Source organism: Penicillium maclennaniae (assembly GCF_028827695.1).
Source record: "Penicillium maclennaniae strain IBT 15551 chromosome Unknown utg000007l:1.0-4884863.0:1.0-4888362.0, whole genome shotgun sequence".
Classification (NCBI taxonomy): Eukaryota; Fungi; Ascomycota; class Eurotiomycetes; order Eurotiales; family Aspergillaceae; genus Penicillium; species Penicillium maclennaniae.
This window is the reverse complement of record NW_026623219.1, coordinates 3,184,685-3,212,301: the sequence shown is the minus strand read 5'-3', so window position 1 is coordinate 3,212,301 and position 27,617 is coordinate 3,184,685. Positions and strand designations below refer to the sequence as shown.

General features: G+C 50.5%; 13 protein-coding genes across 13 annotated transcripts; 8 read left to right on the top strand and 5 right to left on the bottom strand.

Moving 5' to 3' along the window:
- Positions 1-135: 135 nt before the first annotated feature.
- Positions 136-1,848, top strand: N7477_008418 (putative histone deacetylase SIR2; the record flags this gene model as incomplete). The annotated part of the gene is made up of 5 exons (XM_056970081.1): positions 136-361; positions 461-771; positions 829-1,380; positions 1,438-1,617; positions 1,666-1,848. The coding sequence occupies 5 exons, from the start codon at positions 136-138 to the stop codon at positions 1,846-1,848; spliced, it is 1,452 nt and encodes a 483-aa protein (XP_056820113.1).
- Positions 1,849-2,391: 543 nt separating this feature from the next.
- Positions 2,392-4,083, top strand: N7477_008417 (tRNA (guanine-N2-)-methyltransferase; the record flags this gene model as incomplete). Its single annotated transcript, XM_056970080.1, has 6 exons — positions 2,392-2,505; positions 2,655-2,845; positions 2,940-3,527; positions 3,584-3,789; positions 3,855-3,979; positions 4,033-4,083. 6 exons carry the CDS (start codon positions 2,392-2,394, stop codon positions 4,081-4,083), a joined length of 1,275 nt encoding a protein of 424 aa, XP_056820112.1.
- A 156-nt stretch (positions 4,084-4,239) lies between these two features.
- Positions 4,240-5,011, bottom strand: N7477_008416 (HIT family protein; the record flags this gene model as incomplete). The annotated part of the gene is made up of 3 exons (XM_056970079.1): positions 4,240-4,451; positions 4,559-4,652; positions 4,766-5,011. The coding sequence occupies 3 exons, from the start codon at positions 5,009-5,011 to the stop codon at positions 4,240-4,242; spliced, it is 552 nt and encodes a 183-aa protein (XP_056820111.1).
- A 1,153-nt stretch (positions 5,012-6,164) lies between these two features.
- Positions 6,165-7,702, bottom strand: N7477_008415 (B-type cyclin nimE; the record flags this gene model as incomplete). The annotated part of the gene is made up of 4 exons (XM_056970078.1): positions 6,165-6,262; positions 6,316-6,332; positions 6,430-7,589; positions 7,694-7,702. The coding sequence occupies 4 exons, from the start codon at positions 7,700-7,702 to the stop codon at positions 6,165-6,167; spliced, it is 1,284 nt and encodes a 427-aa protein (XP_056820110.1).
- Positions 7,703-8,726: 1,024 nt separating this feature from the next.
- N7477_008414 (mitochondrial 54S ribosomal protein uL2m) lies at positions 8,727-10,004 on the top strand (the record flags this gene model as incomplete). Its single annotated transcript, XM_056970077.1, has 2 exons — positions 8,727-9,836; positions 9,903-10,004. 2 exons carry the CDS (start codon positions 8,727-8,729, stop codon positions 10,002-10,004), a joined length of 1,212 nt encoding a protein of 403 aa, XP_056820109.1.
- An 841-nt stretch (positions 10,005-10,845) lies between these two features.
- N7477_008413 (putative C6 transcription factor Prf) lies at positions 10,846-13,766 on the top strand (the record flags this gene model as incomplete). Its single annotated transcript, XM_056970076.1, has 7 exons — positions 10,846-11,018; positions 11,071-11,156; positions 11,240-11,549; positions 11,603-12,122; positions 12,183-12,674; positions 12,724-12,972; positions 13,023-13,766. 7 exons carry the CDS (start codon positions 10,846-10,848, stop codon positions 13,764-13,766), a joined length of 2,574 nt encoding a protein of 857 aa, XP_056820108.1.
- A 552-nt stretch (positions 13,767-14,318) lies between these two features.
- On the bottom strand, positions 14,319-15,538 carry N7477_008412 (uncharacterized protein; the record flags this gene model as incomplete). The annotated part of the gene is made up of 3 exons (XM_056970075.1): positions 14,319-14,996; positions 15,117-15,363; positions 15,423-15,538. 3 exons carry the CDS (start codon positions 15,536-15,538, stop codon positions 14,319-14,321), a joined length of 1,041 nt encoding a protein of 346 aa, XP_056820107.1.
- A 982-nt stretch (positions 15,539-16,520) lies between these two features.
- N7477_008411 (ribonuclease P protein subunit p40) lies at positions 16,521-18,117 on the top strand (the record flags this gene model as incomplete). The annotated part of the gene is made up of 7 exons (XM_056970074.1): positions 16,521-16,664; positions 16,740-16,929; positions 17,001-17,063; positions 17,137-17,238; positions 17,305-17,436; positions 17,494-17,824; positions 17,898-18,117. The coding sequence occupies 7 exons, from the start codon at positions 16,521-16,523 to the stop codon at positions 18,115-18,117; spliced, it is 1,182 nt and encodes a 393-aa protein (XP_056820106.1).
- Positions 18,118-18,336: 219 nt separating this feature from the next.
- On the top strand, positions 18,337-18,771 carry N7477_008410 (uncharacterized protein; the record flags this gene model as incomplete). The annotated part of the gene is made up of 1 exon (XM_056970073.1): positions 18,337-18,771. One exon carries the CDS (start codon positions 18,337-18,339, stop codon positions 18,769-18,771), a length of 435 nt encoding a protein of 144 aa, XP_056820105.1.
- A 278-nt stretch (positions 18,772-19,049) lies between these two features.
- On the top strand, positions 19,050-19,310 carry N7477_008409 (uncharacterized protein; the record flags this gene model as incomplete). The annotated part of the gene is made up of 1 exon (XM_056970072.1): positions 19,050-19,310. The coding sequence occupies one exon, from the start codon at positions 19,050-19,052 to the stop codon at positions 19,308-19,310; it is 261 nt and encodes an 86-aa protein (XP_056820104.1).
- Positions 19,311-20,844: 1,534 nt separating this feature from the next.
- N7477_008408 (glycoside hydrolase family 28 protein) lies at positions 20,845-22,142 on the bottom strand (the record flags this gene model as incomplete). The annotated part of the gene is made up of 4 exons (XM_056970071.1): positions 20,845-21,173; positions 21,235-21,364; positions 21,422-21,844; positions 21,900-22,142. 4 exons carry the CDS (start codon positions 22,140-22,142, stop codon positions 20,845-20,847), a joined length of 1,125 nt encoding a protein of 374 aa, XP_056820103.1.
- A 1,088-nt stretch (positions 22,143-23,230) lies between these two features.
- Positions 23,231-25,065, bottom strand: N7477_008407 (putative amino acid permease; the record flags this gene model as incomplete). The annotated part of the gene is made up of 5 exons (XM_056970070.1): positions 23,231-23,689; positions 23,747-24,096; positions 24,166-24,743; positions 24,795-24,865; positions 24,919-25,065. 5 exons carry the CDS (start codon positions 25,063-25,065, stop codon positions 23,231-23,233), a joined length of 1,605 nt encoding a protein of 534 aa, XP_056820102.1.
- Positions 25,066-25,905: 840 nt separating this feature from the next.
- Positions 25,906-27,341, top strand: N7477_008406 (uncharacterized protein; the record flags this gene model as incomplete). The annotated part of the gene is made up of 7 exons (XM_056970069.1): positions 25,906-26,085; positions 26,156-26,260; positions 26,316-26,543; positions 26,603-26,745; positions 26,799-26,866; positions 26,935-26,965; positions 27,023-27,341. 7 exons carry the CDS (start codon positions 25,906-25,908, stop codon positions 27,339-27,341), a joined length of 1,074 nt encoding a protein of 357 aa, XP_056820101.1.
- Positions 27,342-27,617: the final 276 nt, after the last annotated feature.

Genomic DNA, 27,617 nt, shown 5'->3' with positions numbered 1-27,617 from the left:
GTCTAAACTTCTGTTGCTTGTTCGCCACTAAAAGGCGTCGGGACCGGATAAAGTTCCCTCCGGTCGATGCAGATGCCGAATTCTGTCAACGAACTCTGCACGACGCGACGTTGAGGCTGCCAAACCCCCTGCAGGATGGATTTGGTACCAGCGCCGAGCGGGGAGACCCCGGTGAAGTCCTCTGTGGTCGAACTGGACGCTGTCAACCTCGTGGAGCAGGTCAACGCGGAGTTGACCGCGCTGGAGGAGCCATCATCCGACTATGAAACAGACAGCGATGATTCAGAGGCCTGGGAGCTTCTATCTAATGGTGACGACGCTATTCAAATCATACGTGACGAGCAACTCCGTGATGGGCTCGGTATGTCCTTAAAATATCTCACATTCGCCTTACCCCAGACATCCCCGCTATCGGAATCCACATGGAGCGTGGACTAACCTTATGCTCCTACATGTATAGTTCCCGACGCCTGCACACTGGAAGAAGCAGTTGCGTATCGACAGCGCTTACATGATATCGGTAAGGCGGCATTCGTCGAAGAGACTATCGCGCGTGAAACCGTGACGGCGAAGAAGCTTTGCACGGCATTTGGAATCGTTCCGCCGGCCTTCCTTGAAGGTGCACCGGACGAGGCATATCATCCGCTGCTAGCGATCGCCATCTCAAGAGAATTCTCCAAGCGACCCAAGCTTCCTCAATACAACTCGATCGACGACGCGGTCAAGCTGCTGCAAGAGGCTAAGAACATCATCGTATTGACCGGCGCCGGTGTATGTACCCCCGAATGATTTTCTCTGATCCCTATTTAACTCTCTCCTGGTGCTTAGATTTCGACAAGCCTCGGTATACCTGACTTCCGCTCAAAGGATACTGGTCTGTATTCGAAGTTGGCCCATCTGGGTTTAAGTGATCCCCAAGAGGTCTTCGACATCCATATTTTCCGGGAAGACCCGAGCATTTTCTTCTCAATTGCCAAAGATATCCTTCCCACGGAGAAAAAGTTTTCACCTACTCATGGATTCATCAAGCTGCTCCAGGATAAAGGGAAGTTGTTGACCAACTACACCCAGAACATCGACAACATCGAAGGAAATGCAGGTGTTCTCCCAGAGAAAATCGTTCAGTGTCACGGATCCTTTGCGACCGCAACATGCGTCAAGTGCAATCACAAAGTCTCCGGTGACGCGATCTTCAGCGAGATCAAAGAAGGGATCATTCCCGAATGCGCTGTCTGCCGAAAAAGAATCGCAGAAGAGGGACTCAAGCCACAAGGGATGAAACGCAAGCGTAGCACGAACTCTCAGCAGAAAGATCGCAAAGGATTTGAGGGTAGCTCAGATGAAGATGAATACGAGATTCCCACCCCTGGCGTCATGAAGGTACGTCGCTTTCACCTCGGCTATTTTCTGCTTTTGGAATATTGACGATGTCGACAGCCCGATATCACCTTCTTTGGTGAAGATCTGCCCGATGAATTTGGCCAACGTCTGGTCCATCATGATCGAGAACTAGCCGATCTGGTCATCGTCATTGGAACATCGCTGAAGGTAGCCCCCGTTGCCGAAGTGCCAGGGATTCTGCCTCGCCATGTCCCACAGATCTACATCTCGCGAACAGTAAGTCTATTCACCGAATCTTTGAATTCTATGCTAACTTAGTTCTAGCCCGTGTCGCACACTGGGTTCGATATCGATTTGTTGGGCGATTGCGACGTGGTAGTCTCGGAGCTCTGCCGCCGGGCTGGCTGGGATCTGCAGCACCACATGATACCCGCTGATGAGAAAGTAGAGGTCACTCCCGTTGAGGGATACGAATCACGACATGTGTTTAAGGTAGTTGGCGCATAGCTGCGGAGTTTCGGTTACTTAGGTCCTTGGGTATGGCTGAGGGATGGCGTCTCCGAGGGTTCACGTTTTATGACTGGACGGGTGGGATTTCGCTTTGTTGTTTCCGAATGCGTTCTTTTCTTTCTTTTCGATAGATTCGATTTGATTACTTCCTGGTCATATGCCGCGGTGGATTTTGTGTGCATTGGATTTGTGACTGTAGATAGTTGTCCTTTCAGGACAAGGTATATATTTTGGGGGCTTTTGTGGCCAAGTAATAAGGAATACTATTGCAATCCAGGCTTTTGAAGAACAAGATTGTAGATAAATTCTACGTCCATGGTCCATGCTCAAACGAATCTGGCAAAGAGCACTGGGCTTATCTTGTCCATCTGTCCATGTGTTTCGAAAGGGACGTTCCATCGCAGACATCTGGAGGCAAAGATCTGGAACCCGAAAAAATCGATCCCGCAGCGACACCCCACCACGGTGCAGGATCTTCATAGCCCCAACAACTATTCACGACAGCATTTATACTTCCATCCACGGAGGCTCATTGTCAGTATGGAGTATATGATCCGGTTGGCTCAATGCCATGAAACTTTTCGGGTGGCAGAACTTCAGGCCGTGGCCACGGTCGTCGGGGTCGATCTTGAAATTGTTTCTTACGACGAATATGTATGTGTTTACCGACTTGATGTATCGTGACCTGGCGTCAGAATAGACGAAAGTCGGAATCTATACCTGGAATCGACTGGTCGACCTTGCGCTCGCGTCACTGTCCTTACATTCCTCAGAGTCAGGGCTTGCTAACACCGGAATATCAGTCGCCATACTGCATTGTGAAACTTGAGAATGATGAAGCAGCACGCAAGCTAATTTCGCGCACCATTCTTGCTAAAGATATCTCGGAGCTTTGGGGCCAAGGCACCAACTATGATGAGCTGCATGCCGATGTGAAAAAGCGGACATCGCATCGCTGGGCCGACTATAACGACATACCGTTTGCATTTGCACTGTATGGGTTCTCTGGGAAACGTACCCAAGAAAAACGCATAGAGATTATTAAATCATTCTCTTACACGGGTTTGACGGGTCCTGTTCAACTGAAGAACCCCCCCCTTACAGTTCATCGTGATGGAGGAATACATTGGAGATACCGAGGCAAGCGCCCTAGGCGTATCGCGCATCACGGAACCGCGAAAAGTCTTCCTGGGTCGCTTTATCGCCAACAGCGCCCGCGATGCCATTGACAAGTACGATCTCAAGAAGCGCCAGTATATCAGCACGACCTCGATGGATGCAGAACTCAGTCTGGTCACCGCGAACATGGCACTCGCGGCACCCGGAAAGGTCCTCTACGATCCATTTGTCGGAACAGGCAGCTTTATGGTAGCTGCATCGCATTTTGGAGCGTTGACGTTCGGCTCAGATATCGATCCCCGAAGTTTCCGGGGAAAGGATGAGGAGAAGGGAATGGGCAAGAATGTCCAGGCCAACTTCAAGCAATACGGTATCGAGAGCAAGTTTTTGGATACCTTTACTTCAGATCTGACGAACACGCCTTTACGAAATGGTCAATTGCTCGACGGTATCATCTGCGACCCACCCTATGGTGTGCGAGAAGGTCTCCGGGTCTTAGGCACGCGCAATGGGAAGGCCATCGAGCCAGTCGTGATCGATGGGGTTCTTAACTACTAGTTTGTTGCTTCATGTCCTGTGATATCGATCAGTCGTGCCTAACATTGCCTTATAGCCGACCTGGTTACATCCCGCCAAAGCGGCCTTACGGGTTTGAGGCCCTGCAAAGAGACATTCTAGATTTTGCGGTTCGCTCGCTTGTTCCTGGTGGACGTCTGACTATGTGGATGCCCACTACGAACGACGAGGCCAAGGAGTTCCCAGTGCCCATGCACCCAAACCTTGAGGTGATCGCTGTCTCGGTTCAGCATTTTGGTAATTGTACGTGGCTCCGACTTTCTAGCTATCCGGGGATTTAAGATAACCTAATATGATATTTCTGATAGGGGCCCGGCGACTCATGACCTACCGCCGCCTTCCTGAAGGCGAAGCCTCCGACATCTCTAAGGGGAGAAGCAATGCGGATCAGCGTGGCATCACTGCGGATGAACTCAACGGGTTCCGCCGGAAGGTATGTTCCTACCCATGGCCAGCGATGGGTAAATTTCTGACCATAGACTACAGTACCTTGCGAGGAACGATACACCAGACGAGGGCAGAAACCCGACGCAATGAGAAACCCATCCCACCATTTTGTATTGTGACGTCCAAACTGCTTTTTATCGACTTATGCATTCACGGGGAAGTGACTACAGGGCTATAGAGAGGAAATCAAAAACCCAAACAGTGATGTTCTACAGCTTCCCTCGCTGCTCATCCGACGACCCCTGGCTAAGATCTACCCCCCTCGTTCTCCTTAATGCGCTGAACCTCCAGCGCCAGCTCGGCTCTCATAGCCTGCACCAACGCCGCACCTTCCTCGTCATCAAGCTCCTCTCGCTGTCCTTTGCCGAACATGGCGAAACCTGGCCTCGCAGCATATGTAGAAGGGCGGGGAATAATATGAAAGTGGACGTGAGGGACCACTTGGGCAGCACGGACACCTATTTTTTTTTCATATCACATCTCATTAGACCCGAGTGAACCAAAGCTAGGAACCAGTTCCATGTAGATCCAGCTTCGAGAATAAAGGAGAGAGAAAGATGCATACCATTATTCTGTACAACATTCCAATGTCTGTCCGGGTCGTCGCCAAACACGGTCTTGGTCACGACTCGTGAAATGATAGGAAGCCATTTGCCTATCTAGACGAGAAGTAAGTAAAGATCACTCATGTAGGTCAGGCCAAAGATGGCAAGTCAAGCTCCCAATTTGATGCTTGGAAATTGGTCACGCTAGGGAGATGGAATATACATACCTCCTGTCCCGCCTCAACACCCATATCGCCTAGCATCTCATAGTGCTGTCTAGGAGCCACAAGTACATGACCACGTGTGAGAGGCATGATATCCAAGAATGCAAGGACATGGTCGGTTGACAGAATCATATGCGCCGTTGTCTCAGTACCTGCTTCTGGAAAGACAGGTCTAGACTCCGGCTCGGTGAAGGGGCCGGATGGGTTGGTTTTCCCGATCTTGCAGAAGGGGCATCTTTCAGATGACATGATGATTCTTATGCACTGTGACTCGTGTTACTCGCGCAGTGCTTAATGATCAGACTGTTATTGATCCCAAGAACAATTCATCTGGGAGATGAGATTGAGCAAGGGTCTAGAACTCAGAGACCTGTGGTCTTCAGATTGGTGTTCACCGCCCGCTTTAGGATGATCAACCGAACGGCGATTGATATAAATGATGCAGGTCAATTAAAAGGCAACCGTAGATTCTGGAAATTCAGGCTGACAGACTTTGTGTGATTGTCGGGAGTGTCAACAGATACACTGAAGTCCGGGTTAAGTCGATCGCAGTCATCGGCGGGGCGAGCCTCGGCTACGGAGCCCTATTCAGTTGCTAGTGAACGTTGATTCTCCGCGCATCTGATTCAGAAGGGATGCCTATGTACAAGATTAAATGTACAAGATTAAAAGCAAGCGAATAGAAAAGAAGATCAGAATTGCATCCAAGAACCACGCCAAGCTTCCAGCGCAGAAAGCACTATCTAGAAAGGAAAAAACCCAAGCCTGAAACCACCTAATTACCCCTTCCAGTCCAGCCATCGTATATGCTTGTTAGCGAAGACAATCCCAACGGGAGCACTCAACGCTGACAGATAAAGACAACTCCATCAAAGAACAACCAACAATCCTTCAGGCTTTGCAATATCCAAATCTGTTCCATCTGCAAGTTCCACACTGCCAGGAGACGAAGGGACTTGACCAAGTCACTCCGTATTTCCAGGACTCTCACAGTGAGACGAGTCACCCGACGGAGATAGATCATCGGCTGCAATAAGGTAAAATTTTGATCTGAAGAGACGAGGAGAAGGAAAGAACAATAGAATCCGACGCCGGTAACAGGACCGCGAATGAGAATGGAAAGGTATCAACCCCATGCACAAGAAAAAACAAGCCGAAAGAAATAACCACAGGGCTGAGCGCCAGACACCCCCCCGTCACAGACAAAAATGCGGAAGCGCACAAATTCAATCAAGTCATCGTAAGAATATGCAAAAGGTATTCAATACCAGCACAATGAAATGCCAACATATGGAGGGATTCGATTCTCCCTGGTCGAATGATCGCGAGAGCCTTGGGGTCGTCATGAAGGTATAGCAAAAAACATTCGACACAGGGCTAGCATAACATCATAATGGCATCATTACTGTTCATCCTTGATGTAAGTGTACGGCTCCGACAGAGAGCTGTCGATGTACATGCTGTGGTACTTCTTGGCCCACTGGCGAGTCAAGATAGAAGCTGAAAGGAAAGGTGAGTAGAGCACATGGAAAGAAGGGAGATGGGTCACTCACCCTTCAAGAACTTCTTGCTAGCATATTTCTTGAAGAAAGCCTCGTGAGACACAGGACGGTGAAGATAGTCAATCATTAGGCGGAAAACGGGGTCGATTTCCTTTTTGGGTATACCCGGCATAGTGCGCAAGAGTGGCATCCCAGGGCCCACGTTCGAGGATGAGACGGGCCAAGTACATGGCGGCAGCGGCAATGTGGCTCTGGGGGTAGCTCATGAAGCGATGATCAAGCAGGCTGATCTCCATTAAGTACTTGCCGAGAGTGCGGGTCTGGATATCATAATTGTCGGCCTTGGAGATACGACGTAAGAAGTTCATGGGGTTCGGGAAGCTCATGTTGTACTCGAGGGTCTGGAGAACGTGGCGTTCGGCATCAAGAATTTCCTTGTCGGAGAAAGTCTCGTCGGCAACGTGACTGAAGTTGGCAACGTGAGGAGAAAGGACCTCCTCGTATTTGGAAGCGATGAACATGGCAGTAACACCAACAAGCTGCAGACGGTCCAAAGCGACGATCTCGGCTGACAAGAAGCGGTCGATGATGTTGACGGCCAGGAAGAGAGTCTCGGGAAGCAGACGGAATCGGGTGTGAACCTCAATCAACCAGTCGACAAGAATGCCGCGCATCTTCCACTCCAAATCATGCTGGTGCTCGATGTACTGAGGGTTAGGCATCGTAACCAGCTCGAGGTCCTTCAGGTAGTCGAAGATTTCCACCACATATTCAGCAGCCATCAAAGGGTCGTCCAAGTCCTCGGTGTCCAGATCGTGAACACCTTCCTCCACGACATCCTTGATGCTCGTTTTAACAGCCGGCTCATCTTCCACCTCGGGAGCCTTCTGCTGCGTATTGGGCTTCTTGAGAGGGGGCTCCTCCGAAGTCGCGTTCTCGTTGGTCTTGGGAACCTGGCGCTTCGCGGCAGGCTTCTTGGTGTTGGCATCGCGAAGCCCATGGTTCCCTCGTGTTGAAGTTGTGCGACCGGGCTTCTGAATACCTCCAGGCTTCACACCGGCCTTTGATGTCAAGCCAGCCTTGCCAGCCACAGCCTTCTTTCCATCCTTGGCTCCACCCGCGTCGGCCTTGTTGAAATTGCTGACATCTCCGAGAGCCGCGCGGCGAGCTCCATTAACAGCCGAAGGGGCTCGCTTGACGACAGGCTTTTTGATCGCGTCGGCAGGACCCTCAGTTTGAGCGGCGGCCTTGGCCCGCGTCAGACGCGTCGAGGGACCGTTCTCATCGTTCTCATTCATCGTACCTCGGGCGCGAAGGCTACGGACCTAGATGAAGGTTAGCTTTACCATTCAGGACCAGACGCGTCGAGTTCTGATTCAAGACTTGATATAAACTGTCAACGCGATGTGTCACGGTCGGGTTAGCTTACCTGCGGCATCGTGGATAAAAATCAAGAAGTAATTAGGAGAAGAGCCACGATTGAGAAACAGAAAGGGAGAGGGTGGTAATTCTCCAGGTCCTGTTGGCTCAGGTCAGCATTCCGCTGGGCATTACCTTGGTGGGGACCTCATACCAGAGGCACAGGATGAAGTGCACGTACCACGCGTGAAGATCTAGTCCCAGGGAGTTTCACTTGCTTTCAGACCGATATAGGGCTGGATCGGACGAGGTAGGTGATGAGTCGCGAGTCACGTCACATACACAATTCAATGATGACTCGTGGCTAACAACAGGGAAAACGCGCGGGAACAGGGGATCGAAGTGTCCAGAGGTATTCGAATTCACACGTGGAGCTTGACGGAGTATCACCCAGGATACAATGGGGGTTATGGAGAGGGGATGAAGGGTATCTTGAAATGGAATGATGAAGGGAAAAGGAAGAACTTGAGAGGGCCAAGCGATGTTTGGCCCTACTCTGCTAGCGCGGAAAACCGGTCAGACCTGACTTGACGCCCCACTCTTGAGGTCGCGCGGAGAACGATACCCGAAAGAAATGAGAGCAGAATAGGGATGCTGCGATGATCAATATTGGAATTGAAGACACAGAATAGGAGGCTGGAATCTTTGATCAAAAATCGGAAAGGAAGATGTTGAGGTAGTCCCGACAACGAAGGGGAAGGGCACAGGACGGTGGACGGTTACCTCGTAGTAACAGCGAAATGGTAACAAAGTGGGTACGCGAGGGCGCGGCCAAAACGTGAGGCGCGCGAGGGCTAAACAATCGTTGCCCGGCAACCATAGACTCTTGGCGCAGCTGCGTCACGAGAAGCCACGTGATATGGTAATGATGCCTAAGGCCTGTAGTGGTGACTGTGTCACGTGCATGTACACCCAGAACTTTTTGTCCTCGTCCCGACTGGTCGAGCTTGCCCAGGTTGGAATTGAAGACCCCGGTGGCCCTGGTTTTCCCTCGTCTCCATCTCAATCCGCTCTCCTGCATTCGCTGGATTCCATTTCCAACGATGCTTCACCCTCGACTTGCCCTTCGGGGCATTTCGCTTCCTTTCAGGTGTTTACCTGCCCTCCCAGCAATTCCCGCTCGCCGCTTCGCAACTGTAATCAATGAGCTCGAAATCCCGTCCGAGAAGTCCTCTAATGCTGGTATCGATTCTTCCGTCTCTTTTGACCCGCCTCCGGCTCGCGGCGACATCGGCGTAAATGTTCGCAAATACACTCCGCGCACCCCCGGTGTCCGACACTTGCGACGACCTGTTAACGATCACCTCTGGAAAGGCCGCCCAGTCCACAAATTGACATTCCCCAAGCGCGGCCATGGTAAGGGTGGCCGTAATAACACCGGTCGAGTCACCGTTCGTCACATGGGAGGTGGTCACAAGACTCGTATCCGCACTGTGGATTTCTTGCGGATGGACCCCGGCCCTCATTTCGTTGAGCGCATCGAGTATGATCCCGGCCGAAGTGCACACATTGCCTTACTCCGCAGCAACGAGACGAAGAAGTTGAGCTATGTCCTGGCAGCAGATGGCATGCGAGCTGGAGAGACAGTGCAGAGTTACATGTCCGGCATTCCCGAAGATTTGTGGAAGAGTATGGGCGGCACAGTTGATCCCGGTGTGTTGGCAGCCAGGACTGCCTGGAGAGGAAATTGCCTGCCTCTGCACATGATCCCCGTGGGTACCCTCATTTTCAACGTGGGATTGCGGCCTGGCAAAGGCGGCCAGCTTTGCCGCAGTGCAGGAACCTTTGCCACTGTCGTTGCCAAGGGTAGTGACTCGCGCCAGCAAGATATTGAATCGGACGAACCGGAGGAGGAGAAGAAGCCTTTGACCCAGCGTGAAAAGCAAAAGCAGGAGCGTTTGGCTCAGCATATCACTATCCGCCTGGCCAGTGGAGAGTCTCGCCTCATCCACAAGGATTGCTGTGCCACTATTGGCATCGCTAGCAACCCCAACTACCACTACACGCAGCTTGGTAAGGCCGGTCGATCTCGCTGGCTTAACATTCGCCCGACCGTTCGTGGTCTGGCCATGAACGCCATGGACCACCCTCACGGTGGTGGTCGTGGTAAATCAAAGGGTAACGTTGACCCCAAGAGCCCTTGGGGTATTCCGGTACGTATTTATCCTTCTCACCATGCTATTTGATGACCAGTACGCTAACCTCTTGTGTTCTGACAGACCAAGTCCGGCTATAAGACTCGCCCGAAGTGGAAGATCAACAAGGCTGTCGTCCACCCTAGACCACGCAACCAGGGCCAGCGTCGCCGCAAGAACAACTAGTGCGCCTTATTTTGTCGAGGTGGTGGCTGGGAACAGCACTGTTCCACACATGTCTGTGTCTGAAGTGGCACACGCTCTTCTCATTATATACCTCATCCCATATTTAGACGGGATGACTGTACGATATCGCTTTTTTTGTACTGTTTTATTGCATCCCCAGCGGCTTCTTCTTTGTACTGTTCGCCGTCTTGGGAGACCTGTTTCTATCATTGATGGGGACTCGGGCAACGAGGCACTGCATAGTATGTCAGCCCAAGGCCATACGCACAAATTGTTAAAATAGAAGCATCCTTCTCCAATAAGTAGACCTGTATCAAGCACGAAGCATCAAGCTATGTAGCAACTCAGGCAGAATATAAAGATTCATGGAAAGAGCTCTGTAGTACAAGCGCCCCGCAAAGCCCCGTCGATCTGCCAAGCCTCTCCAGGCAGCGCCGTCGTGCGTATGCCACCATGCGCCGATCGCGAGGTGTCAACGCCTATCACAGGTACCGGGATCCTGGAACTTGGTGGATTTCCCATAGTCTCGATTCGAAGGTTATAGAAGTAGAGGGAAAAAAAATAAGGGGCTCCTTTCAAAGTCAATTCTAGTATCGTTGGGGTCAAGTCGTAGCCTTTTGATACGAAACTTGCCGTCATAAGAACTTTCGTCCTTGCTTATCCCCCCCGCCGTCCTCCCAAGGCATCAGATAATGCACTCCACGCGCCTGATCAGTGTCTGATTTATGTCTATCTTCTTTACATCGCTCTGTAGGAGTCGCTCGCGTTGATAAGTGGTGGGCCGTCAATCTCGTTATCACTCCGAATCACGCATCTCCCACTACCGCCCGGCGACCAAGCCATGGACAATCTCCCGCCCACCATGTACTCGCAGGGAGCTGCGCAGTACTCCGAAGCTCCGGATTTGATGGACCAGCCGTTCGCTGAGAACGGTATCTCCGTCGAAGGCGCCCCCACCTGGAGACGGAAACTACGTACCTCGCCCGAAGCGCATCGCATGTGTCGTCTGCCGACGTAGGAAGCTAAGGTGTGATGGAAGACGTCCGAGCTGCGGAACATGCTCAAGGTTGGGTCATGAATGCGCCTACGATGAAGTGCGTAAAAAAAGTGGCCCTAAGCGGGGGTACGTGAAGCAGCTCGAGGCTCGACTAGGTACGGACACTCCCATTGACCAGTGCTGCCAGACGTGTCGCAGGGCCCCAGAAGTATGTGGCTAACTTTCGTGGATACACTAGCTCAGGTCGAAACGCTTTTGAAAGGCCAAGATGTCGAACATGCGCCCCGAGCCTCTCCGCCGCAGCCTATGGACAATCCGTTCAGTGCTCCCCTCCAGGATGACTCTATACTTTCGTTGCCAGACCTCTCGGGCCTTGGAAATGAACTCGGAAATGCGATACCCACAACAGGGGATGGAATGGGGGCTTCTCAACCAATTCAGACGTTGTATCCAAGTGCTGGGCCTTCCTATCCCGCTGATCCTCAGTGGGAAATGATCAGTCTGGGCGTGGAGGAGCCTCTTCCAACCCCAGATGTTGTTGAAGAACTGTGAGTAGCTATGTTCTATAAGCTGACTCACCTTCTAATTCACGATTTTGCAGGGATGCTCTATTCTTCGAGAAGGTCTACCCCATGATGCCCATTGTTCATCGCTCTCGGTACTACAACAATTTGCTTCTCTCTCCCCAGATGCGACCACCTGTATGCCTCCGGTACATGATGTGGTGCCACGCAGCCTCTATCAGTGACAAATACTTCTTCTTGCACAACCATTTCTACCAACGTGCGCGGAAATATGCTGAGATGGATGAGATGAAAGGTTTTGGAGAGACTATCATCAATCTAGCCCACTGTCAGACCTGGATTCTCATCGGCACTTATGAGTTCCGAATGATCTATTTCCCTCGAGCTTGGCTTAGTGTTGGGAAGGCTGCCAGATTAGCACTGATGATGGGTCTGAATCGATTGGATGGTGCTGGTCTCGATGTCAAACAGTCCATGCTCCCACCCAAGGATTGGACGGAGCGTGAAGAGCGCCGGAGAGTGTTTTGGTTTGCTTTCTGCACCGATCGATATGCGAGTATTGGAACTGGATGGCCCTTAGCCATTGATGAAGGCGATGTAAGGCAGCAATGACGGAATTGAGATTGGCTTTTAGCAGTGATGGCTAACCATAAGCAGATCATGACAAATCTCCCAGCCTCCGAGGAGTCATTTTTGAAGAGCAAACCCCAGCGAACCCTTCGTCTGTCTGATATCATTGCCGGCGAGGGCGTGTCTACTTTGGCTCCATTTGCGTGTGTAGTGGTTTTGGCCAGTCTCTTTGGTCGGAACTTAATACACATCCACCGGCCTCAACCCCAGGATAACGATCATGATCTCAACGGCGAATTCTGGAAAAGGCACCGGAGTCATGACAATGTTCTCTTACACATTGCACTTTCCTTGCCTGACCATCTTCGACTCCCAAGCGGAATGGATGATGTGAATGTCATCTTCGCCAATATGAGCATCCATACCTCCACAATCTGCCTTCATCAGGCCGCAATATTCAAGGCTGAGAAGAACAAAATGCCCAACCAGATCATTACCGAGAGTAAACGGAGGTGCCTCGTGGCGGCCAATCAGATCTCTAGTATCATGAAGATGGTCAGCCACATGGATCTCACAATGGTAGGTGCGGCCTTGTTGTCCTGAGTAGGCTCCTGCTAATGGCTGATAGCTTAATCCATTCATGAGCTTCTGCCTTTACATTGCAGCGCGAGTGTTTGTGCAGTATTTGAAATCACGACCGGATGACTCGACAGTCTATTCGTCGCTACAATTCGTCATCTCGGCTCTCAATGCAATGAAAGTCAAGAATCCGCTGACCGAATCATTCATGGTTCAGCTGGACGTTGATCTCGAAGGAACAGGGATGCGAGCCATAGAAAGCCAGAAAAAGGGCGCGTCCTATGTGGCACAAGCAATGGTCAGCGTCTCTGAGCGCTCTTCATACATTGATGGCTAACCTTGATATAGCAGGCTTATTGCGGTGAAAAAGTGGATTGCACCTCCATCTATACTGTCCGCGACGCACGATCTTCTGAAGTGCCAAGAGGACCTCAGGAACTCGGAACCCACACTGAGTCTACGCGTCCCTCCATGACGGGGGAGACAACATCTCTTCCCAGTCGACAAAGGGATCCATCAGATACCGGCAATGGGCGTGCAGGTTCCGGCAATAATGTACAGCCCTTCTTTCCCCATATGTCTCGTCTGCCAGACGGGACTGTCCAGAGCGGCATCGTGGATGTGGATATGGACTTTTCACCAGACTTTGGCCTTGGCGACAGGAATCCACCATCTGACCACCCAACTCCATCGACATTAAACTCCTCTTCGAACACCTCATACTCAATATCTGGGGCCGACAATCCATCACCTGGTAAAAAGCATCAGAAGACCACCACAAGCTCTGCCACATCTTCCGACCAGGTCAACTCGGTCCACAGTGCTTCGTCCATTACAGAATCTCCGCAGATTCCCAATCTGAGCGCAATCACGGGACAGGCGTTCCCAAACAGCACGGGCTCCATAGGAAATACGGCCGCAGCAAACGCTTTCAGCATGAGTTCTCAATGGGACATGCCCACTCCAAGTTCCGCTTTGAACAATGTGGACTTTGGCAATGCAAATGTGGACTCTTTAAGTGAGGCCCAATGGGCACAGATATTGAACAATAGCGGTAATGGCTCTGGCTGGGCGGACTGGCGACCGTCATGATCGCACTTTGCAGTTCAAGGTGATATCCAATCGAGATGGTTCCATAAGTTCGTCTGCCATCCCTTCAGACTATTCTCTTACGGACCGCATGATTGTTTTGCAGTGGAAGCAAATAAGGATGCGTTCACAATTGCAGGTGAGCTCCCTGGAGCTGGTGAGGCCAAATTGTTCCAAGCACCAGAGACGAAAGCATTAATATGCCACATTGGGATAAAATCCCAGCCGATAGAATTCCTCTTCCTTATATCTGGGCTCTCTTCATTCTATTGGCATGGAAGGTTTATGACACCGGACGGATTCCGGCGCAGGCGGACCTTCACACGACTTCATGACGAAATGTAATTAATCTCAACTCTTATTCCATGCCTTGGCCTTTACTTCCAAGGCTCCAAGGATGTTGATACGATAGCGACTGCAATGATAAACAACGGAGTAATCAAAAACAAAGCTCTTGTAATCTGGGAATCATAATCTAGGCCAATCTCAGCGACTCAAAATCAGCGTAAAGTAAGTAATCTATCACACCCAAGGCATGTAGCATCAGGAAAAAAATCACAGACCTCCCCCCGCAGCACCAACAATCTTCAAACCACCAGCCCCTCCGCTACCGGGACCATCATTCGTCGTCGAGTAAGCCAGCCAATATCTTGAGGGATGCCATGCCACAGCAGGCACACAAGTATTGACCCCGTTCATCGGTACAGTATAAACACTCTCACCCGACTCAGCATGGAAGATCTCGAGTCCGTTGCCACTACATCCAAGCTCATCCCAAGCACCGCAGATGAACCGTCCGTCAAAGCTCCAGCTGACACCGCGAATACCGCCACCGTTTTCACTTGATAATGTGCGGCGACAGATCCAGTCTGTTGTGTCCCAGAGAGAGATAAGTGCGTCGCTGCCGCCTATGGCGAGATAGCGACCTGTAGGAGCGAGGGAGACGGCCATGCAGGATGAGGTATGGGCGTTCAGAGTGTGTTCGATGTTAAAGGAAGGGTAATTCATGATTTTAACGGTACCATCACCTGTCGTTGCGAAGAAATGGAGGTCCGGGGAGTCGTCGGTAGCAATGTCGTTGGAGAAGGTCGTAGCATTTGTTTGGACGGGCTGAGGGTGAGACGAGAGTGCTGTGAAGGTTGATGCGCCGGGCTTCGAGATACTGCTCGACCCGTTGGCCATGACATTGGGACTTGAAGGTGATTGTACAGAGATTGGAATTAAGGTATCGTCCTAGTGATGGCGAGTCAGTGGTTGCGCATGCCATGAATGTTCTTTGTGTTTACCTTTCTTCCGACTACCATGGTGCTCCCGTTCCGCGGACCAGGACAGTGTGAATGCCTCTCCGCCAACGTCCAGACGGCTGACGCAGGTCTTTGAGCGCACATCCCAAAAGCGCACCGTTCCATCTGCCGAACAACTCGCTAGCTCTGCGTCTCGCACTGGATTGAAGAGCACTTTCTCAATGGCGGCGGTGTGCCCGCGCAGCTCGGTTGAGTATCGCACAGCAGGACGCTCAGGGTTCCAGATGCGCAGCGTTCGATCAGCGGAGCCAGTCGCGATCAGTTGGCCGGCCGGATTCCATGCGAGTGAACGAATGCTGTTGCAAAAAGCGTTGTCAATAATTGCTCCCCAGGATTCTGTGAATGGAAACCTCACGTATGCGATCCGGGTCCTTTGGCCGCTGGATCGTTGTAATTCTGGGTCTTGACGCTGCCGAAGACGGTAGGGAAGCGTTCCCTGGTGAGGAGTTCTCGGCGCGGAGGAGGCGCCATAGCCGGTGATCCTAGACTTTGTTGCTGTAAATCTAGCAATTGGAATCCTGTATCAAGCTCAGATGCATCGGTGGAAGTAGGAATGTGGGATTGTGTGCCTCGGGCGACACTGGAAGCTTGCCATGATCGGCGGGCCCTGCGCCGCCAAATTGCGCGGGCGGGATAGCGATTGTCGCCTCAGGCATCAACGCCCTCGGTGCTTGAACACACGTTTGAATCACAGGGAAAGAACAATAGCTGTCTCAATATGTTGGGAAGATCTGACTTTATGAATGTTGTTAAAGAGAAACGGATTATTTGCGAGCACTCATGCGTGCAGGTGGGAAGGTTGACATCAACTTGTTCATCACAGCATTGATTCTCGACGGACAAAGATTACCTTGCATTCAGTTTCAGAGAGTTAAGACGGGAAACTTGGTAGCTATGTGCTACCTCACACAGCGCCAAAGAAACTCACTCGCTTTGATGTCTTCCCAACCTGAAGCTGTCAAGTATATAGACAACTGTATGGCCCGAAGAATTTCGATCCTACGACATGCGCAGTGTCCGAGTATAAATTGGGAAGAAGGTAGCAACACTTGGGAAATCTATAGATATGACGTGAATTTAAGTAGACATAAATCACCTAGTGTTCAAGCTGTAAACACTTGCGATGGGCGATAACCATATAAGGCAATTAGTCTGGAAGATACCAACCATAACTGCAGTCCCAACGACGATCGTCAGTTACGAGCCATTCCGAAATCAAGAGTTCCGAGTCTGTCTCATAATTAATACCCCTAAGAACCATCTACTTGGACCCTATCTCGGATTCGTAGGGTGACACTGAGATCATCCGCTATCATCGATAAGGGAAGCTTAATCGAACTTCAAAATTTCTGGCTTCGATGCTCCACAATTTCCTTCACCGCGACCGAGACGCGCCCAACTTCTCGACACAACTCCCAGGAAGCTGTATCATACAAATTGGCATTTCAACGTCATGTTCGACTTTGAAGACGACGCGTCAACACGCGAGAAATGTTTCACCTCGGTCACTGAGCTCCCCGCATTCGTTGATCCGAAGCAGATCCCGTCCAAAAAAGTGCCTTTCTCTACAATTTCTAATCACCCATTCGTGCACACAGTAAGATTATCTCGTTGACCCTCCAGAAGCAAATAAGTGGACGTTGCAGAGGATAGTGCTGATAAAACCCGTCAGGTTGAAGCCATTCTCCCAGAGGAGACCTACAAAAGCATTCACGCATCACTGGACGCTAAGTTGGAGAGGCTTCAGTATGCTCGAGTATTTATGTATCCTGCAGATCTGCTGGAGCATGAATTTTTCAATGCGTACATCAAGAGCGGTACATTCTCCCCCTTGAAAGCCCTTGACGATGTCGTGCCCATCAGTCAGTCTTATGGACGATCGCCCTGTTTTTTCACACCATTCTTCAATGAAAGTATCTGAAACTTTGAATAGGTAATATTCTCATGATATCGGAGGGTACTTCTGGTTCAGACGTTGTGTTTACACTAAGCGATGGTAGGCATCTTGCCCAACAGAATTTTACGGGATGACCCGATGTGAACGACATGACTAAGGTCTCAATTGACAGGAATCCTCAGAATCGAACTCGGCAAGGAGATTTTTGAGCGTACAGGACTCACCGGAACTCCCATCCGCAGTGGGGGTAGGAAACATGGGAAAGAACGATTCGGTATGCACAAAAGACCAAGGATGAGCTCGCTGAGCGGTTGAAAGCTAATCAGATCGACCTTGACAGTAATTGAGCTTAATTTGCGACTGCCTTCAATGCTACATGGCAAAAAGGGCTTCGAGCGGATCGAACGAGCCTTCAAAAATGTCCTGAACCAGTCTCTAGCGTGGCTCTTTTGCGACTTACACCAGGGTGACGGTAGGCTTGAGCCCCTCAGTATGCCTGCAACGGAATTTAACAGACCATGTATGGCAGGTGCGGCCATTAAGAAGCATCATCCGCATGTGATCGAAGCTGTGCCCCAGCAGACCAGACTTGAACGAATTCTCGCACCGCCATTATTGGGAGTGGTGTCAACCGAGATGTCTGAAGTAGATATGCAAGAAGCATGCGGGTCTCTTTCTGAATGGATTGCCATGGTTCAGCTGGAATCCCCACGCGTGTCTGCGGACGACAACATTGATTCGTTCCTTTGCCGTTACACGGTACCTGAAGCGGATCAGGGGCGTACCACCAATTTGATCAGCTTGAAGTGGCATGGTCTCATTTCTGCCATGTGGACCACGCATCTATTCGTTGCTTTACTGTGAGTCCCAAATATCCCTTCTGGCCTCCAAGTGTGGTCGACTCTGACACTTGCCCTAAATGGGCGACGGCAGGGGCCATGCGTCAAAACTCACGGCTTCTTCATCCTGGTTTGCTATATCCGCCTCAGCGCTGGGAAAGCAAGCTGTCGAGGGAAGAGACGGCTTCACCATCGCCGCTGCCCCAAATTTGTTGGGTGGCTCTTCTGGAGCAGAAGAGGAAAAAGAACCAAAATCGAGAGCTCTCCATTCTATTTGCTGGGAGTACATTGGGGCAACTGCTACCGCCAAATGAAACAAGCGTATCCAAGGTTGAAGTAGGAAATCTCCTCGGAACTGGATCTATAATACCATTCCATCCATTTATGTGTCGGAGCTACTCTTCACCCAGCTCTCTTCTCCTTTCTCATCTTCATACACCCTGACACTCTCTAGACACTCTTTATACATCATATTTGCTCCTCGCTTTACTCGCTTACTCGCTTTACCTTCTCTTCATTTCAGCTCTCCAACTATGCCGCACTCCTTCTATCATGCCCAAGACATGGACGGCTCTCTGTCCCCTTTGGACCTCCCCAGCGCTTTCGGTGTGTTTGAAGCCGACCTCGATAACGAAATAGCAGCACATATGTTCAACCAATATATCATGGAGGAATGTCTCGATGAGGATTGTGGGGTGGACTTTTCGGATGTGGCAGGGCAGCGCCTGCCTGGCTCGGATTCTAGATGGGTCCCGGCTCCCGCTGCATCGACACCTTCTATTCAACCATCTTTCATGAACAACAATGCTTTCATGGTTATCGATCCTCACATGGGTTTGAATACTCCCATGGCCAGCAGCACTTCTCCCACCGAAAGGTCCGACGCTGCCCCGTCATTGTCAACGTGCGAACCCAATTTTACTCCCCCTGACACCGCCGACTCCGTCTCCACGGACTCCAATGGATGAACCTGATGCTGGTCCTACCCCTCCAACGATCATCACAGACCCTTCTACAGAATTTCCAGCATTGGCTGCAGAGCCAATCCCAACCACATACAACATGGCCATGTACCACCACATGCATGGAAGGCCCTTATATCAGCATGTGCCCCCGCAATTCATACAAGTAGGGGTGGCCAATCCCCCCTAACAGCATGCCTGTGTCTCAACATTACCCAGCACATCTGATGACTGTTTCATTTGGTCCCATGGGACCTGTTTTTTGGAGATACCCTACTTATGAAATGGGCGCCGCGCCTTTGCCTCCGTGTGAAGTGCCATCCAGTTTCCAACCCACACGTCAGCCTGCAATTCAGCCTCAATACCCCCCTACACCCCAACCTGAGCTCGCTTCGAACAAACGGGCCTTCGAGTTCGTGGAACCCACTGTTCCCGGCAACGCCTTCGCGGCCAACCCTGAAAACCATGGCCGCTTTGAATACGACCACGCTGGCAACCGCAAGTACCTGAATGCCCCTAAGGTCAAGCGCCCATGCGCAAACTAGCGAGTTGCTTATTGGAGCATTTGATGGTTGGTTCCTGTTCCTATTGTTGCCTTTGATGTCTTTTTGTTACATGTTTATTAGTTAGACTTTCCACGGACAAGTCTTGTGCAGCGATTCAAGACATGGATGAGGGTGAAGATTAGTTCTGCTTGCTACTGGATGCTCTCTCCATACGTGATTTGTAAATCTCTTTTTTTTTTTCAAAGGTCCAGTCAATGTGTAGAATTAATGCTATCAAGAAAGCTGCACCGGTTGTCTGGTATATTGTGAGCGTCTTTTGATGTTGGTAAAGAAGGAGAGATACTAATCACACCCAAAAGTTTTGACGTTTTCAAGCTCATGCCCGCAGTTTCACGTTTCACCGGAAATGCCTTATGAAAGAATACGTATGCTGGAAATAGATACACACTCTGAGTGAGTATGGTGTCAGGTATTGTAAAATTTAAAGTTTTGGAAAGTAATGTTTCCATGGTTGATAGAGGCTGTGTTCACTTACATGACCTTACCGCGGGTGTTGTAAAGCTGCCAAGTACAAAAGCTGGAGCTATGCTCACGAAGTAAAGTGTAAGTGTATGTTCCATTGGAAAAGTCCATGTACGAATCCAAGATCGAGAAGGCAGATTTTATCTGCGTCTTCCGCCTCAATATGCGATTGCATGTCTCTTTTCAATGAGGTCTCGCCGAAGTGGTACGAGATTGAAGAGCTTGGCACATGGCGAGGAAAAAACGAATAAATGAAGTCAGTAAAATCAAATGAGAATTCGACTAAGAGCTACAAGCCCCATAAAACATCACTTGGGTACAATTGTAGTATATTCGGCAGGCTACAACACAAAAATCCCGAAAGGTCGAATACACCAAATCCCTTTGATGTCATGTGCTTGAGCCAGGCTGCGTTGCACTGAACCGAATTTCATGCAGGTACAGTATCATTTTCTGACATCTCAGGATCTTTGAGTAAAGCGAATCGATAACACTAAGATCAAGTCTTTCGTCAAAAGATCTTTGACGAAGCCGATCTTAAGAATTGATACCTAATGCTTAACTCCTGAATTCAAAACGATCAAGTATTTCTCTGTCAGGCTGATAATCATCCAATCAACCATATCTGCTTCATCATTTGTGTTATTTAGCTGAAATGTCGACACTAAAGTGGTCACCCGTGCAGTTTTCATGCGTGGGATATAACATGGTGAGCGCTTCCGGTTAGATTGGACCGTTCTCTCCACCTGGTAGACTGAGTTGGAATATGCGGCTCGGCAAAACAGAAAGTGATCACGAAACACGATTTGTCCGGTTGTAAAGAAGCGAAAGTTGTCAATTTCCTCACAAGAAACGGTAAGATGGAAAGCTTCATCGAAGGACTTCGCGGTATAGTAAGGGCTGTTAAGATTATTAAGGTCGGTGATCAAGGGGATCCACAATCGACCCGCGGAGACATTATGTACGAATCGATACAAAATTGAAACTAGTGATACACAAAGTCCATCAACCCTTAGAGTGCAAGCTTCATGAGCTGCAAGTCGAAATGACTCTAGCAGCTGGCGCTGCTGGGCACGTTCTTGCACTTGCTGCTGGTCTTGCCGCCCTTGACACTGACACCGCTCCAGGTCCAGTCGGAGCAAGCTCCGGAGGCGCAAAGAACATAGATATCGGTAGCGCTGCTGGCAACAGTTCCCTTGACGTTGCTCACGGTGAGGCCGGTGATGGGGACACCGTTAGTGGGAGTACCAGTGGGACTGCCGTTCTTGTAGTCCTGCTCAACAACAATGCCGTAGTCCGAGATGTTGGACAGGGTGATGTCCTTGTAGGTGACGTTCTTGACAGAGCCCTTGGCACCGTAAATAGTCTTGACGCGGACACCTGTAGTTATGAAGCGTTAGCTCAATTGTCTCAAATTTTGGATGGCGCTCTGTGTACGTACCGTTCGCGGAGTTGGTAATGCTGCAGTTCTCGATGGTGACGTTCTCAACGTCGTTGTCGGAGCGTCCGCCAACGGAGCCGATGGAGATTCCGTGGCCTCCAGTGCAAGTAGCTCCGGTGAATGAGATATCCTACAGATCATTGGTTAGGTTTGATTCTCTCAAGAGACCATACGAAATTGATCTTACCGAGCCCGAGTTGATGGCCAAGCAATCATCCTGGTTGTGGACATTGGGGTTGGTGATGTAGACGCCGGTGCTCGAACCAACGTCGAAAGCATCGGTGTTGTGGCCACCCTGGGAATCGCCATCGGCGTTGTTGACCGTGATACCGCTCAGCGTGAGATCGTTAGCACCGTTGATGCTGAAGACCTGGACGGGAGAGTTCTTGATGTAGATGTTCTCAATCTTCGAACCGATCATATTGTGGGCGTAGAAGAACTTGGGCTTGGTCTTGCCGCCGTTAGTTCCCTTTCCGTCCCACCAGCGGGCACCGTCGCCATTGAGGTAGGCTCCGGAAGCTCCCTGGACGGTGATGTCGGTTCCCGAAACCGAGACAAGAGGACCGGACCATTCCTTGTAGCCGAAGGTGGTCTCTCCTTCAAAGATGACCTAGATGATAGGTGAGTGGGCGAATTCACACGTTGCAGCGCATCGAGCTCCTTACCGTAGTTCCCTTCTTCAGACCAGTCAGATCAAGAGTGGTTCCGGCCGGCACAGCGACGTTGGACAGAACAATAGTCGAGCAAGAAGTCTTCGACTTGATGGCGGAGGCGGCGCCATTGGCGCCGGTGAAAGTACAAGTGGAAGAGCGCTGCTCAATTTCAGATGCACGAGTGGCAGCCGGGGCGGCGTGCACAGCAGCAGCGCCCAGTAGGCCGATCATACCGAGTTTAAAACCGACGACCATGATGAATAGAATGAATGACAATTGGTAAGATAAAAAGAGAGTAAAAGAATGTGGTTGATGATCTTCCAACAGACTCGGCGAGTCTGCCACTTTATATTCCCGGGTGCCGGTAATTGTCTTGACGAACTAGATCAGGGTCACTCAATCTGCACGGTAGATTGCCCGAGCCCAATTAGATACAGGCAACAGCTATTTCCTCCAATGCCATGATTAGTTTGCGGTGTGATACCGAATGTGTTGGTCCCTGTTTCACGTTCTACCCTGGCACCAGCTCTGTGGAGCTCAATAAACTCATGAGGATTCACCTCCTGGTCAAGGGGAAGGGGGGGAGGGCAGCAGGACCGTTTCCGCTCATTGGTGGACTATCTGCTTCAGGCGATGTAAACCTCCCAGAAAGTCCACTAATTCAATCCCATAAAAGTGCCAAGATCCGTGGAAAGCCACGGGAGGTGTTCTGCTGTTAGTTTTACTGGATGGCGGTTTCGGAGAAAGACATCTAGGGTCCTAAGTGGGGACCCAATATAGCGGAATAGTAGTTCGTGCAAGAGCAATGGTAAAGCGACCGATGGTGTCGCTAAGCTAGGACAAATTGTGGACCATGCGCCTATTAGACTGATGAACCGTCAACCTTGGAAGGATTGAGTGAAGCCTGTTACCTTGGAATGTAGCGAACAAGCGCCGAGTCCCTCAATCAGTGTGCAGTGGTCTTCAGGGGCCTGTCACATCTAGAACATTAGCCTTCCTTGAGCCTAGACTGCACTTGGCCCGGCGAATTTGGCCCGGTACCTGGAATTGCTCTCAACGGACCAGCGACTAACCCCAGATAGGAAAGCTCCGAAGTAGCCCCGGGGATCCGCCATTGCCTCTATGAGGTCGTCTTGGCAAACACCTTAAGAAATGCTTGTCCCGTTCTTGCAAGAATCTGGATGGTTCCAAGACTGGAATAAAAAAAATCTTGCGAGCTCATTTGGAGCGATAGTTGATGAACGTTTCCAATATATTACATTTTTGATGATTTTCATTCCTTTTCTTTCTATAGTAATCGGCGACCCAGAGGTGACCCAACATCAGGCATAGGGTATCTTTGATCACGCGGAGCTGCCATTGTTCTTAGATTGGAGAAGATCCTTCATGGGCCCAGAATAGGTCTTCCTGGCTCGGAAGATCCAGTCAAAGACAAGGATTAGACACACACCAATGAATACCGGGCCGGACCAATTCATGTTCGAAGCGGTGACGGGGATCTCGGTCGGGAACGGCACAAAAATGCAAACAAAGGTCCCGAAGGCCAGTGCATAGATATTAAGTGCCATTCCGTAGCGTCCTAGATTCCAGGGGCCAAATGTGATAGGCCCACGACTGGCGTCGAGCCGACGAATAATCATCAGGACAATCGGAATGAGATATGAGACAAAGAGAGAGCTAGTGGATAGTGCAAGGATAGCGTTCAAAGCTGTCTCCGAGGCGATATTAATGACCGAGAGGACGACGACGCCGCCGGAGACTAGGAGAATAGCCCGTTTAGGTACGCGGTGGTTGCGGTCAATCTGATTGGTGATTAGCAATCGAGCTACTCAGGGCCCGGGGGAAGAAGAAAGACAAACGTGAGCAAAATACGAAGAGAATGGCAGGCCTCCATCGCGAGCAAAAGCCCAAGTCAGTCGTGACACGGATGCAACCACACCGACATTCGAGATCATGCCGATGGAGGTGATGGCTGTTTGCATGGCAGTAGTAGCTCCAACTGATCTGGTAGCCTGCTTGAAGATGCCAATGATGGGGAAGAGGTACGCAGGTTCCAAGGCCTCCTGAATGTTGCCAATACAGAAGAGGATAACGATGATGAAGATCAAAGCCATCAAACCGTCAATGGCAATGGTCTGGATTAAGATACGTGGAATCACGACTGCTGGATTCCTCACTTCCTCACTCATATGAATAGCGCCGTCGAAACCTGAATCACTCATAATGGTCAGACGTCAGATGGTTAGACACGCCTTCTTTGGAGGAGCAGATTACTCACCAAGGAAGCAGTACGTAACGGTCAACATTCCCAGACACCAGGCAATGCCACCCGAGTGCCAGCCCTCCTCTGATGTCAACAACTCCGTAAACACAAACGCTGGAGTGCTGCGACGGGCAAGAAGCACGACCGGGATAATGATCGCAATGAAGAAGGTGATGTGCATGATGCCCCCAAGCATCTGTAAAGCCGGTACGATCTTGATACCATAGATGTTGACGAGGCTGGAAAAAGCCACAATCACCCACATGATAAGGGTTCCGTGCCATTTCTCAAACACATAGCTGGGATGGTTCAGCATCACCATTCCCTGGATCTGCATTGATACCAAGTAGCAGATACTTGTCGTTGCAGCCTGCCATCCAAATACAGTGATCCAACCTTGCATCCAGGTACTAAATTCTCGAATTCGCGGCGGCGACAGTACGGCTGTCCAGTGATATTGCGCGCCTGCGAGAGGGCAGATCGATACCAACTCGGCCATTGAAAGTGCAAGGGCCATCGTGCCTGTTAATGACAACACCATGCCCCAGACGAGGCCCACGGGTCCGCCATTGACCAAGCCTGACTCGAAAGAGCTGGGAAAATGATTAGTGCCTGCACCTGACACACAAGAGTGGCTTAGTTACTTTGCGACAGATTCCCAGGACGACAGCACAGTCAGTGACAAGGAAAGGATGGAGAGCGATCCAAAGCTTCTCTACGCTGATGTTAGCTGAGGAGCTTCAATTTGCCTTTTGCCGATCTCCTTACATCTAAGCGCTTCCCGCTCGATCTGGATGTCGATATCCCTCCATTGAAAGTGCCAGACTCTGTCCGACTATGCGAGTGTTCGCGAACAGTGGACTGAACCGTCGTCTTCACACCTAAGTGACCCAGTTCAATGGACTCGTTCGACATGGCGATGGTGTTGGTCGAATCTCGCCATATTTCACAGAGAGAGAGAGAGAGAGGCGAGATGTCAGCAGGCCTTAGATAGGAGGCGAATTCACGAGCCCTCAGACCTTCCTGAATCCTACGGCACAATCAGCTCACGCGAACTCTTAACTATTGCGGTGGCGCCAAGCGCCATGCTGGGACGGGAGCCGTGAAACGAAAGGTGATTCGATGGGTTTGAAGGGGAAATCCCCGTCTCCACTTTCTTGGGGGTGGACGTGCTTCTCTCGGCATCGGCCCCAGTGTTTTTCGACGTTTCATCATCTATGAGCCCAGTGAGATGCCCTCTTATAATCATAGAGCTGGTCCCATCCCTGCATCGAGATTCTGATCTGCTTCCTCTCGCATAGTGTAGCTCTTTCTTTACCGGAGGCAACGTGGTCATCACGCCACCGGCATGTGGCAGGGCCAAGCGAAAGTTAAACTTCATTGCTTATTCCCGACAGAGCCACAGGAGTCGAGGACTATGCGAGTATCAGACACACAGACCGCCCGCGCAGGGTCCCCCCCCCGCCGGAGTCCGGCGAACACAAGAGAGATAACAGTAACAGAATCTGTAACCTATGACCAACAGCAAATGTCCGATCCAGGAACACATGCCACATGCAAAGGGGGAGAAGCTCTGGAATCAATCCTAGTGTTCTGAGGACACCCCTTTTAGTACACTTCTTGCTCATGGACCTTGATCCCCATTTTAAAGGATTTCTAGATCGCTGTTCAAGTGGTAGACCCGCGATCGGCAATCTGCGATCTGCGATCTGCTATTTCACCGGGCTGTGAACGGTGGGCTTGACTCTTGTCACTATGGCAGGCACGCTGCCTCCTCTATTCGATATTACCGACAGCGATGAGGGAGGTTATGCAGCAGTGGCGGTCTATACCTTGCTCGTGTTGACACTCGTCATGGTTCTCGCTCGTCTATCGACTCGCTGGTACATTGGGGGCGTCCTTCACTCCGACGACATCTTGTTAGCGATCTCAACGGTATGTGATGGAATGGCTTGCGAAAGACCCGAGAAACCTGCCTCTAACCTAGTGACTTCTGGTTATCCAGCTATTCGGAATACTACAAAGTATATTCGTCCAGCTCGCCATCTCCAATGGACTCGGGCGAAAGCTGGCTACCATAGGAAGCGACGAACTTGTGCGCTACCTGAAGGTTTGTGAATGCTAGAGCCACAAAACATCTCTCGGAAACTAATTTGGGTGAATAGTACGAATATGCGGCACAGCTCCTCCTTATCGTGACGGTTGCCTTTAGCAAGATTTCACTGGGTTTGCTTTTCAAAAACCTGATGACATCGCGCCGCTACCTACGGACAAATCAGGTCTTGATGGGGGTCATAATTGCATGGGCAGTGGCATCGATCTTGGCATTGGCCCTACGATGCTCGATGCCAACGCCATGGATGTGGAACTCGCCGGATAAATGCATCGATCAGGTGAGACCAGCTGGGTTGGTCTTGATTTGCTTCGAACAAAATACTGATTGGTTGTTCAGGCTGCGCTTTTCGAAGCCATCGCTGCACTCAACATCGTCACGGATCTTGCGATCGTGTTGCTTCCGTGCATGTTGCTTCGAACTGTACAATTGTCCCACTGGAAACGGTTCAGGATCATGGCACTGCTCGCGTCTCGAATCTTGTAAGGCGTGCCCAATTCAAGATTCGTGGGAGCTGATACTGACGGGGCTATAGGGTGTGTATAGCAACAGGTATTGGGATACACTTCACTGTCAAAATGCTCCAGTCTTCCGACATTCCTTGTGAGTCAATCTCGCTTTTGCTCTTATTCGGTGCTCATACGACCATGTTCTAATCCGAAATCATTCAGGGGCAAATACCGACTCCACCATCTGGGACCAGTGAGTTTCTGTCTAGCACTGACTCTTACGGATCGAAACTGACGATATGATGAACAGAGTGATGATGAATTTGAGTATCATGACTACTGCCGTGCCGGCACTCGGACGACTCGTCATCGAACTGCAACCCAGCCTCTACGCATTCACCATCAATGAGGACCCCGTAGAGTCTTCCTCGGCCGCTGACAAGTACAAGTTTTCCGCTATGGGGAAGTCATTCAATCAAACCTTCCCTGCAGAGAGGGGAAAGTGCCATAGGTCCTCCGGTCAGACAAATGGATGGAGAGAGTCCTTGAAGGACGATGCTGAAAGTACAAAGGGGCTTGTGAACACCCCAATTATGATCCAGCAGACGATTCATTTCGAGGTGCACTAGGAACACATGTACAATTGAGTACTCGGCCTTTGATGGCAACCCGGGATCCGTATGTAAGCAATAAAGATACTTTTCATCAAAGCGATACTTTTATCAGCTTCAGCTGCATTTCACTCAACCGCACTGTGTCCGGAACAGACCTGTCAACTTGCCTGTTTGTAATGAAGATGCAGAAGGGAAATTCCCCGCCCACGTTATCGTCCCTGACATCACACGGCAGACCGCCGATAGAATATATCACCTGGAGGTATTGTGATCGTTCACCTTTGAAAACAG